Source organism: Barbus barbus, assembly GCF_936440315.1.
Source record: "Barbus barbus genome assembly, chromosome: 25".
Lineage (NCBI taxonomy): Eukaryota > Metazoa > Chordata > Actinopteri > Cypriniformes > Cyprinidae > Barbus > Barbus barbus.
Genome location: NC_136753.1, coordinates 27552816 through 27565864, shown reverse-complemented (window position 1 = coordinate 27565864; position 13049 = coordinate 27552816). Strand labels below are relative to the sequence as shown.

At 35.1% G+C, this 13049-nt stretch overlaps 1 protein-coding gene across 1 annotated transcript; it reads left to right on the top strand.

The window, feature by feature from the left end:
- Positions 1-989: 989 nt before the first annotated feature.
- On the top strand, positions 990-12514 carry LOC306844927 (hepatocyte growth factor-like protein). The gene is made up of 18 exons (XM_079377374.1): positions 990-1123; positions 2111-2255; positions 4302-4417; positions 4575-4689; positions 5509-5645; positions 5739-5859; positions 6003-6121; positions 7207-7378; positions 7923-8053; positions 8548-8650; positions 8729-8865; positions 9038-9070; positions 9572-9686; positions 9776-9853; positions 9946-10092; positions 10436-10542; positions 11196-11335; positions 12025-12514. Exons 1-18 carry the CDS (start codon positions 1069-1071, stop codon positions 12184-12186), a joined length of 2133 nt encoding a protein of 710 aa, XP_079233500.1. The 5' UTR covers positions 990-1068; the 3' UTR covers positions 12187-12514.
- Positions 12515-13049: the final 535 nt, after the last annotated feature.

Genomic DNA, 13049 nt, shown 5'->3' with positions numbered 1-13049 from the left:
AAAGGCTCCACAAAACACTTCCCACACTGATTTCTCGGCATTACTCGTCACCTATCGTATTTTAACCAGTTGTTATGCTAATTATTAATTCATAATTAATTTATTCTTGAATGACTGAATTGCAAGCAGCTTTTAAAATCATTACGCTGTTACTGAATTTAAAAAATATTCATGCATTAGCCTAAAATTGTTTTGGATTTTTGATTATTTTAAATATGTTCGGTTTTTAATTAGGTAAATTGCTTTTATTTAGCTTTTCACATGTTTCCCGTTTGTAATGAGATGGAGATTGAAATGTAAAACGCTATTTAAGCTGGGCCTTGTTGTGAATACTGATTTGATTTGACGCCCTGAGGAGCGATTCCGTCACAATGCGCTCAGTCGTTCAAGTCGATAATAATTTATTGGGTCACCATCTATTCAAGGCAAGCTACGATTGATTGAGTGAGTGATTGAGTTATTGTTTGAGTGATTGATTGATACTCTTGAGCCATACTCTTGGGAAAATGATCAGAATTAAGGTAGGCCTATATGGATTTGTAAGGAAAATTACTTTTTTTGGTTTTGGTCGTGAAAGACTCGAAACGAATCGGTTGAATGATTTAATGACTCACTCACGTTAATTAGCCTATGATTTACTCAAAAACAGTCAGTTGTCTTTGACATAAATGAGAAATCCATAACTAGCCTACATTTTATTATATATTATCATCCTATTTTTATTAACAATAGGATGATATTATGTAATAAAAAGTAGTTATTAATAGTAGGCTAGTAGTAGGAGTATTTAATTAATTAATTATTAAAAGTAATTTATTACTACCTCAAATTGTAAGTTATTAATAATAATAGGCTTTGTTATTATTATTGTTATTACTAGTCTTATTAGTTTGTTTGTTTGAGGTAAAGAGTTGTTTACTTTGATGAGTTGAAATGTCCTGTTCTATCAGGTCATCTGAGGAGTAAACACACACACACACACACCACCCCCTTCATCAATTCTTCCAGTCGAAAAGAATCAAAGTCCTCAGATGAGCTCTGCTGTTGGAGTAAAGCAGCTCTTATACCATGATTCCACTCTTCTTTCTCACAGTTCTGCTGCTCTGGCCTGACACAGTTCATGGTAAGATCAATACTCTAATAATTAATGAGTTCTTATTTCACATAAAGTGTTTTGATACTTTAAATATTGTTGTGTTTTAAGGAGAATTGTTTTTAGCCAGTCTAATTGATTCGGCTCCCTAACAGCCATCCAACATATGTTACTCCATTCTTCTCAAACAGCATAATATTATAATCAAACTATGGTTAGTTTTATCCAACACTGTCAAAACAAAACAAAAATTACAGACAGAATATGAAAGTTTCCTAATCTTTAAGATCTTATAATCTTATTACGGTGATTATTTTGGCTGAAACTATTACCATGGTATGTTTTTAAAGAACAGAAACCGAGTTAATAAAGAAAGTTCACAATACAAATATGAGCTAGAGAGATTTATTGCAGCGGTTTTCTTGATATTTGAGTAACTCTTACAAACATGTGGAAAACATGGAATTACCACGATAAATATCAGTTGCTATTGGACTCGCACCATATTCTAGTCACATTTCATGTTATTAATGGCCCTTTTTCATCATGCGTACAGGCACATATTCATATAGATGTTTAATGAATTGAAACATAAGCATGTGTGTACAGCTGTGGACTGGTTTCTGTGCCAGTTTCTGTGTACTGTGTAGTTATTTGGGCATCACTTCATGATCATGCCATGCCACTGGGAATATTGTGGAACAGATGTAGTTTACAGATCCAAAGGTCATGTGTGTTTAAGCCCCTCTAAGGACACACACACACACACACACACACACAGAGAGAGAAGGAATGTTACAACATTTAAACCGGCACAAAAAGTTTGCTATTCACTAACAACATGCCAAAAAAGGTTACTTTTTTTTTTTTTTGACATGCTACCACGTCATTGTTTTCATCTAATAACTTCTGTCATTTCTTTTTGACTTTGGGTGTTTCAACTTGATTTTCTTGATTACTAAATAAATCCAAAGTGGTAAAATGACTAGTGCATCTTTCTGATGTGTGTTTTCACAGCATTTCGCAGCGCATTGAATGATTTCCAGCGATCTGAGGGGAGAGAGCTGGTCCTGAAATCCTGGAACGTCAACCGTCTGACTGAACTTCCGGGAATCACTTTGGAGGATTGTGCTAAACGCTGCACAGAGAGTCCAGAATGCAGGTCTCATATCCCCGCTTCCCTGTCCCAGCATGCACTGCATGTATCAGTTTTACACTCAAAACATAATTCTCTTTGCGGTTGAATGATTAAAATGTCATATTTCTAAGCTGCCTTTTTAATTTGTTTAGTATTTATTTCCTTATTTTGTCCGTGAATGTAGGACGTATACTTTAGCATATGTATTACAGAAATATATACTTTTAAACAATATAGTAAAGTGCAAACTAAATCTAATGTATTCAGACACTTACATGCATGTTATTTAATACTAAATTAAAATATTGTTATATTTGGTAAGAGTTCATTTTAAGGACCGATTCTCACTATTAACCAGCATGCATATTACAATCATATTGGCTGTTTATTATGAAATGTTTATTATTAAGCCCCTCTAAACCGAGAGAGAGAGACTGGCTGTTTATTAGTACATCTTAAACACAGATTAATGCCTTATTCTGCATGAGCATATTTTATATCCCTTAATCCTACCCCATACTTAAACTTAACTTTAAATCTAATATCAAATAACACTAAGTACTTTACATGTGCTTAAAATCCTTAAAGCGTGACAAAGTCTATTAAAACATAATGATTTAAAATGAATTTTAAAGCAACACTTTTAATTTGGCATTATCACAAAATTCACTTTTTAAAAGGTGCATTAAGAAACAGTCTGCCTTTAAGCACACTTAAATGGCCTTTTGTTTCATTAATATTATATTATCTGGAAGTGCAAATCTTTAAAAAAATATATATACTTTAAAATATGTGTATTTTAAGATTTACAGCACACTACAAGTGAACATTGAATGCACTTAAGTATGTTTCTTTTTCACAAGGGAACACAATATGTGACCCTGGACAACAAAACCAGTCATAAGGGTCAATTTTTTGAAATTGATATTTATACATCATCCGAAAGCTGAATAAACAATCTTTCCATTGATGTATGGTTTGTTAGGATAGGATAATATTTTGCTGAGATACAACTATTTGAAAATCTGGAATCTGAGGGTGCAAAAAAATCTAAATATTGAGAAAATCTCCTTTAAAGTTGTTCAAATGAAGTTCTTAGCAATGCAAAAATGAAGTTTTGATATATTTACGGTAAGATATTTACAAAATATCTTCATAGAACATGATCTTTACTTAATATCCTAATGATTTTTGGCATAAAAGAGAAATTGATCATTTTGACCCATACAATGTATTTTCGGCTATTGCTACAAATATTCCCCAGAGACTTAACCCTTGTGCATCAATAAAAAAAAGTTACTCAATGTCCATGTCAAAAAAATGGTCATAAAAATTGGAAGCTTGGGAGCACAGACTTATGTTTGGTCTCATTTTGGGCCCATGGCAGATTATTGTTGAAGTAAAAAAAAAGTTTAAAAAGTGAAACCAAACAAAAGTTATACAGGTTTAAGTTTATGAAAATGATTTATGAATAATATTTTATTTTTTATTTTATATATGAAACATGTTTTTTTAGGACACACATACAAACCACACTCTGACATCTATACCAACACACCTATATATTATAGTGGCATTATTTATCCAATTGGCTCTATAATATGCAGGAGCAGAAAACAGGAATAAAGTGAGAATTTGCTTTATAGACCCTTTATAGACCAAACCTGAAAAAATGGTACCATCTGGTAAAAGATAGTAAAAAATATAGCCTTGCCAACAGAATGAAAGCCTATTAACAAAAATTGCATAATTTTACAGTTAAACGGCACTGCGATTAAAAATAGCCGTTTTAATGGGTTTCAATGGGGACATTTTTGTCCAAAAGGTGCTGAGTGTTTCACTTTATTGTACCTAGTGTAAAATAGATTTATTAAAGGAAATGAGGGTGGAATATTAAAATTCCAATAAAAATACACACCTGAGCCAAAATTTATGCAGTTAGCATTAACACAGGCAAAATGATAAAAAATAAAAATAAAATGGAAATGTCCATAAGGGTGCACAAGGTTAAGACTGGTTTTGTGGTCCAGGGTCACATATGTATTTCTGATGTATTTTTGAACTTTCCAGAGCTTTTAATTATGAGTTTCGTCCATCTTTGGTGTGTAAACATCTGCCCTGGGTGGGCGACGGAGACAACGCAGACGTCAAGAGAAACGTGAACTGTGACCTTTATGAGATGAAAGGTGACAAATTGATTCTCAAAATGTTTTTCAGCAGATTTTGAAAGTATAAGTTTGGAAGATTATAAGGAGATGTAATATGTCATCAGCCATTAAAAACCCATATTGCTTATATAAGTGCCTCTGTGGTCACATGTTCATAATGTTCTCCTGTACTCAGTCTATGTAAGGAAGTGCGTTGTGGGTAAAGGAGAAGACTATCGAGGGAAAGTGTTGACGACTAAGGGTGGACGAACATGTCAACAGTGGTGGTCCAAATTCCCTCATGATCACAGGTATGAGATTAGACATGGCATATAGTATGTGGCATAAACTTCATGTAAAATATTTATATGCAAAATATGTTTTTTTATTAATTAACTTTAACATATCAGTGCTTACTAAATTCTTGCAATAGCCTGTAAAGCTATTTGGATACATTTAAAAGTGTCTGAATGTCAGTGCATTTGATACAAAATATCAAATCAAGTTGCATCTAGAAATACTTTTGTTTGTTTGTTTGTTTGTTTGCTGAAAGATTACCCCCCAAAAAATCCTTTAAAATAGCATGCACTGATAAATCATGCACAAAGACTATGTATTAAGAAAGTAAACAGGGTCAGTTTCATATTGTCCAAATCCACTGTAGATGGTTAACAAAAGCAAATATATTAGCAGTTTTTGTCAAACATGATGTGATTGCATTCAACATACCATTAAAATGTTTGGAACTGGTAAGATGTTTTTGAAGGAGGTCTCTTATACTCACCCAGGCTGCACTGATTTGATATCTGATTTGAGAAATATCAGTAATATTGTGAAATATTATTAAAATTAAAAATGTTAAATTGAAAAATAGATGTATTTTCAGCATCATTACTCCAGTCTTCAGTGTCACATGATCCTTCAGAAATCATTCAAATATGCTGATTTGCTGCTCAGGAAACATTTCTTTTTATTATCAATGTTGAAAACAGCTGTGCTGCTTCATATTTTTGTGGAAACTGTAATGCATTTTTTCAGGATTCTCTGATGAATAGAAATTTCATATATTTTACTCTAAGATCCTTTTAATGACTGCGATATTAGAATGATGTGACCACTGTTTGGAATAGATGGACTCCGTCTGCTACTAATGGCCTGGAGCTGAACTATTGTCGTAATCCGGACGGTGACCGCATCGGACCCTGGTGTTACACCACTGACCCTGAACGCAGATATGAGAGCTGCGATATTCCCCAGTGCAAAGACGGTACGGCCAGTTACATGTTTGCACTGCAGTGGTTTTACTTTCACAGTCATAAGCGGTTTGTTCTGAGCAGATGTTTGTATGTTTCTCCATTAGAGGTGTGCATCACTTGTAATGGAGAAGACTACAGAGGTCAGGTGGATCACACAGTGAGCGGGAAAGAGTGTCAGAGATGGGACCAACAGTATCCGCATCAACACATCTACCAGCCAGAGAAGTAAATATGACATAGCCATGTACCAAAGCTCTGAAATCAGAATATAACTGCAGTGGATGTCAATATATCAGCATTTCTGTATCTGTGCTCAAATGCTGCAGGAGTTTTTAAAATAACTTCATATCTGATGTTTGTGCAACCAGGTATCCTGATAAAAGTTTGGATGATAATTATTGCCGTAACCCGGATGCATCTCCGGTGCCCTGGTGCTACACCACTGACACGACGATGGAGAGAGAGAGCTGTGATATATGCAAGTGCCGTGAGTATTTCTGCTCCTTACAACAAGGATATGATATTTCATTTCATGTTATTTTTGATTTTTTTTTTCTTGTAATCTTTTTTTTTTTTTTGAGTACACCGCTATTTTTGAATGGTCATTATGCATTGAAAAAACATGCATTTTATAACCACCGTTATTTAGTATGATTACTACTAAGATTTGTTTATTAATATTTTGAATCAGTTTTATTTTTATATTTTCTAGTTTAGTTTTAATTTTAGTTAAAGTATTTGTTGTGTGTGTTTTGAGTAGTTTTTTATGTTTATAGAATTGCCGTTACTGTTTATTTCAGTTTTACTTTCATAGTTTTTGTTTAGCACATCTAAATTAAATTAAGAAATATTATTTTTGCAGTACATCTATTCCGGAGAGACTTTTCTGAAACATTATTTTAAAGTCAAAGATTATAGAGACACATAGCAGAGATTAAACAGAAGAAATCTTTTAAAAAGAACGTCTAAGTAAATTTTTGATGCAATGTCAACTTTAAAATGCTCGCACAACACTAATAACCTTTAACAGTCGTTTGCATTCTGTTAGCAGTGCATGAATTTCAATCTCCATGCAAATCGTTTGGATTATTATTCATTCATTCTGTTTAAAGGACACATCTTCATCTTCCTGGGGACATTGCTGTCATTTCCAATCACGTCAGTGCTGTTCAAAAAGACAACTATATAATTGAAAGTCAGAAACTCGCATATGGTGTTCTGTTTGAGAGTACAACATTAATAGCAGTTTATTGCATTGGGTTCACAAGACGGACGACAATATTATTCTTTATGAATATGCAATGATTGATCTGTCGGGAGCACGTGTGACATTCACACAGTTGAGTTTCAAAATATAAATGGTGCTAAAGTGGATTTGCTGAAATCTGTTATTTTCTGTCATTGACACAGTTGGACAGCAGATTACTGCATCTGTCCAATATACAGCCATATTTACAACTATAGCTCTGCATTTACTCTGTGATAAGAATGATTAATCAATGAGATATCTTTAGAATCTCAGCTGTTTCTCCTACATGAATTTCTTCCACTTCTTTTTTTCCCGCCCTATAGCTGAGTCCCCCAAGCGCCGTTTTCGCTCCGGCTACACCACTAATTGTTTCCGGGGTCGTGGAGAGGATTACAGGGGCAAAGTCAACGAAACAACCTCTGGAATCCCCTGCCAGCGCTGGGACGCCCAGAAACCCCACGAACACCCTTTTTTCCCCAAAACCTACGAGTGCAAGTGAGTTAAAGTAAATAGTTTGCACACAAATTTTAATTAGCCGGAAATTTTTACTCACTCAGGCCATCCAAGATGTAGATGAGTTTGTTTCTTCATCAGAACAGATTTGGAGTAATGTAGCATTGCATCACTTGTGAATGGGTGCCGTCAGAATGAGAGTCCAAACAGCTGATAAAAACATCACAGTAATCCAGTCCATTAGTTAGGAAGTGTTATTACAGATTATGGGCTCATATTTTGGCCAGAAGCAACCGTTTAAGCACCTTGATGCATTTGTTGCTTACAAACACGCAGCTTTTTGCTTCACAAGATGTTAACTGATGGACTGGAGTGGTGTGGATTACTTATGGATTATTGCAATGTTTTTATCAGCTGTTTGGACTCTCATTCTGACGGCACCCATTCACTGCAGAGCATCCATTGGTGATCAAGTGATGTAATGCTACATTTCTCCAAATCTGTTCTGATAAACTTCATCAGAACTGTATAAATGGGTTGATTGTGACTCTTTGTCCTTCTCTGTCTTTCATCTTTCCACCTTTAGGGGTCTGGAGGAGAACTACTGCCGTAACCCGGACGGTTCCGAGGCGCCCTGGTGTTTCACGTCTCTGTCTGAGATGAGGACAGCTCTCTGCCTGCAGATCAAACGCTGTGCTGATGACATTGAGGCTGAAGGTACAGTTGGCGCCCGCTAGTGATTAAAATCATCAACTACACTTTCGTTTTTAAAGACATTTTGACTGTGCTTTGTTTTTATGGGAAGAGAAAAATCTTCAAGAAAAATCAGTGCACACTTTATGTCTTAATATGCATATTGTATATACACTACCATTCAAAAGTTGGGGTCAATAGTTTATCTATTTATAATGTTACAGAGCATTTCAAATAAAAAGTTTCTTGATCAAAGAATCATGTGACACTGAAGACTGGAGTAATGATGCTGAAAATTCAGCTTTGCATCACAGGAATAAATTACATTTCCAAATATATTCACATAGAAAACAGTTATTTTAAATTGTAATAATATTTCACAATATTACCATTTTTACTGTGTTTCTGATCAAATAAATGCAGCCTTGGTGAGCAGAAGAGACTTCTTTCAAAAGCATACTGGCCCTGAAATTTTGAATGATGGTTTAAATAACCAGGTTTTCTTCTCCTTAAACTAGATTGCTATAATGAAATCGGCAAAAACTATCGGGGTGTTGTCCGCAAGACACGTAAAGGTATTCTCTGCCAGAAATGGAGCGTCAATACACCTCACAAAACCAAGTAAGAATAAAATCCCGATCTCATTTAAAGTTGGTCTAAAGTATAAATACAAGGTAATTTATGCACATCTATTTGCAGGATAAACCCCAAAACACACCCAGAGGCCAACCTGACCGACAACTACTGCAGGAACCCTGACGGAGACCATCACGGGCCCTGGTGCTACACCACTGACCCCAAGACGGAGTTTGACTACTGTGCCATCAAGCAGTGTGGTGAAGCATCAATGTCTATAGACATATAGAATATAGAATAGTACTGTTTAATAATACTAATTAAATAATTTATAATGCATTTATTATAAACTATTAATGGTAATATATTCAAAATAAAAATCATTATTATTAATTAATTAAACTATATTTTTTGTACTTTGTGTTATAATAGCTGGAGAGAAAGTGCCAATCATCGGGCCAACAAGTAAGTCAAAAACAATATGTGACCCTCGAGCACAAAACCAGTCTTAAGTCGCTGGGGTATATTTGTAGCAATAGCCAAAAATACATTGTATGGGTCAAAATTATAGATTTTTTTTATGCCAAAAATCATCAGGATATTAATTAAAGATCATGTTCCATGAAGATATTTTGTAAATTTCTTACTGTAAATATAGAAAAACTTAATTTTTGATTAGTAATATGCATTGTTAAGAACTTCATTTGGACAACATTATAGACGATTTTCTCAATATTTAGATTTTTTTGCACCCTCAGATTCCAGATTTTCAAATAGTTGTATCTCGGCCAAATATCGTCTCATCCTAACAAATCATACATCAATGGAAATCTTATTAATTCAGTAATAATTGAAAAATTGACACTTAAGACTGGTTTTGTGGTCCAGGGTCACATATACATATACAGTACAAACTCTGATGTGTACGTCTGAGCTTCTAACTTGCCCTCCACTGTGTGTAAAAAGCGGAGGTTGTGTTTAACGAGTGTGGGAAGCGGGACGACCGGACTGTGAAGAGCAGGTTAAGAATAGTGGGCGGCACACCTGGAAACTCTCCCTGGACCGTCAGCCTTCGAGACCGGTTAGTTGTACTATAATCCGTACCAAATGATGTCACTTTATGGAAGTAAAATTGATTTGCAAGCAGTGTTTCTTGTTGTTTCTTCTCAGGAAAGGAAATCACTTCTGTGGAGGTTCTCTGGTCAATTCCAAATGGGTGATCAGCACTAAACAATGCTTCTCATCCTGGTAACCCAAACTTCTTCAGTGATTAATGCTCAGAGTTGGACAGTAAGGGTGTTTTATTAAATATGCACATGCTTGTTGGTGATTGTATGCAGTTATGTGGACCTCACGGGATACAGTGCTATGATGGGCACCTTGTTCCGTGATCCAAAGGAAGGCGAACCGGACAGACAAACCATTCCTCTCACCAAGATCGTCTGTGGTCCTTCTGAATCCCACCTGGTCATGCTTCAGCTAGAAATGTACTTCATAGCACACACAAGCACAGCCATTTACAACATGCTTTGGTACACTCTTAAAAATAAAGAAAGAGGTTTTCAGTGCCATAGAAGATGCCATTTTTGGTTCCACAAAGAACCTTTTAGTCAACAGATATTAAATGAACCATTTTTTTCAACATTTAAAGAAAATCTAAAACTTTTTTGCACTATAAACAACCTTGGATGGTTCTTATTGGAACCCTCAATGCCAATAAACAACCTTTATTTTAAGAGTGTGCAATATTTTTTGTAATGCTATTCTTTAACAGTATCTTGACTCCAAATTGGCCCTCTAATGAACACATATCTGGCTCTTCTCCTGCAGTCCTGCTCAGTTTAATGAGCGCGTGTCTCAAATATGTCTGCCTCCTGAGCGCTACATCGTTCCAGACGGAACCATCTGTGAAATCGCTGGTTGGGGAGAAACAAAAGGTGATACGCTAGTCTGTTTTATCTATAATACCTCCTATTATACACTATTGTTCAAAAGTTTGGCTTCCAAATTATTTTATTTTTTAAAGAAATTATTGCTTTTATTCCTCAAGGATGCATTAAATTGATCAAAAGTGACAGTACAGACCTTTATAATGTCAATAAATATTTTGTGTCTTGAGCAGCAAATCTGCATATTATTTATGCAATTGTGAGTAATTATGCTGAAAATTCAGCTTTGATGACATGAATAAATTACTGTTTACAATATATTCAACTACAAACCTTTTTTTAAAATTATATTTCACAATATTGCTGTTTTTACTGTATTTTTGATCAGTCTCTGTGAGCATAAGAGCCTTGTTATTTGAGATTCCAAGTAGGAAACACGTCTTGTCGCACTTCTCTTAGTAGGAAGCTGTAAATTCGACCTTTCCACATTGAATATAACACATTATTACCATTCATCATATATAACTGGATATGTTTTTTTTGTCAAGCAGTGTCTGGTTAGATGTAAAATTGGAATGCTAAAAAGAAATTCTGCAGTAACTTTCAGCATTCCCTCTTTTATTTTTTTCTGTTCTCCATCCATCCATCGTTTCGTCCTCTTTCGCTTCCCCTCACTGATCCTCTCTGCTTCTCTCTCTCAGGAAAGGGGGATGAGACTGTACTGAATGTGGCTCAGATGCCTGTACTGAGCAATAAAGACTGTAACCCATATTTCAAGGGCCGTGTTCGTGAGAATGAGATGTGCACCATGCCCTTCGTGGCTGGAGTTGGCGCCTGTGAGGTAGATGTGTGAACACCATATATGTTAAGAATCACTATTAAAATATTGCCATGGATCATTTGAAAACAGATAAGAGTTTATGTGACTGGTGATACTGGGGTTTCTGTATACATGTGTACTGGCCACTGTTTTTCTGTATTTTCTGACACAAAAAAGCAATACTAAGTTCAAATAATAAAATGCAAGTAAAGTTTTAATAAATCAAAGTTAGTACATAAACTTTTAAAAAGAAGGAATCCCATTTAATTTGTTAAACATAGATTGAAACAAATTTTCGTATAATAAATACTTTTGGTTGTATTCATCCATTTTTTGATAGGAAATTTGATTTGTTTATTTTTAGGATTTTTGTATGATAAACAATTATTTTCCCGTCTTTTGTTGGAAAATTAATTTAATTTATTAATTTTAGTTTTAGTTTTTTATGATAAACAATTTTGGTTGGTGTGCAAAATCTGGCTCCTGAAGTAAAACTAGATAACCACTGATCTAGACATTGCTTAGCTTGCAAAAAGCTTGCAAAATGTGTATGAAGCTTTTAGAGCTTCAAACATTTCCTTTCTATGCATTTGTGTGGCTACGCGAGGTTTAAGTTCTGTTTTTGCAATAGATGTAAGTGGGGATTGTGAAATGAGTAAGACGTGCTGGGTGCAGGTGCGCTGTAACGTTCTTCTTTTTTGCTCTTCCAGAGAGACTATGGCGGCCCTCTGGCCTGTCAGAACAGTGACTGTTGGGTTCTGGAGGGAGTCATCATACCAATGCGCCGCTGCGGACACGCCGGCCAGCCAAACATCTTCATCCGTGTGTCTTTTTATGTAGATTGGATCAAGAAGGTCATGGAGATGACCTGATGACAGAAAAACTTACATCCTAACATACCACATCAGCACGTCTTTTAGCATTTCATACTGCTCAATATTCTATAAGCTAAAATATAAATATATTAAGTAGTTGAAATGTAATATACATTAAAAAAAAACTGTTTTATAAGATTATGTATGCTTTTTTGTATCATTCTGAATTTGGGGTTTAATTTACATAATATGTATGCTTGCATTTGTGAAATATATAGATATACAGGTGCACATATATTTACGCTAAACCTGACATCCCCAGTCTGAACTATATAGAATTTTGTAAATTTTATTATTAATAAAGTATTCAAAAATCTGTTTTACTCTTCAACATTCTTCTAATATGTCCCATGTTACATCATGTAAAACATGGTAGTACCATAGTTTGCGCATATGACCTGTTTTATTCAAAGAACAGGGATCTCTCAAAGTCTGATCATGTTTGTGGAAGTGAATCATGTCACGAACAAAGGAGATTACTGAGGACCTCAGAAAAAGAGTTGATGTTGCTCATCAGGATAGTAAAGGTTACAAAACCATCTCTAAAGAGTTTGGACTCCACAAATCCACAGTCAGGCAGATTGTGTACAAATGGAGGAAATTACCTTCCAGAGAAGTGGTCGACCAACAAAGATCACTCCAAAGCAGAACGTGCAAAAGTTCCCAGGGTAACTTCTAAGCAACTAAAGGCCTTTCTCACATTGGCTAATGTTAATGTTCATGAGCCCACCATCAGGAGAACACTGAGCAACCATGATGTGCATGGCAGAGTTACAAGAAGAAAGCCACTGTTCTCCAAACAGAAACTTGCTTGCTAAAGATCATGTGGACAAGCCAGAGGACTACTGGAGAAAGGTTTA

Coding starts and splice junctions, on each gene's coding strand:
- LOC306844927 (XM_079377374.1), top strand. CDS start 1,069: ATGATTCCACTCTTCTTTCTCACAGTTCTGCTGCTCTGGCCTGACACA. Junction 1,124..2,110: donor CTGGCCTGACACAGTTCATG/GTAAGATCAATA, acceptor GTGTTTTCACAG/CATTTCGCAGCGCATTGAAT. Junction 8,651..8,728: donor AATACACCTCACAAAACCAA/GTAAGAATAAAA, acceptor ATCTATTTGCAG/GATAAACCCCAAAACACACC.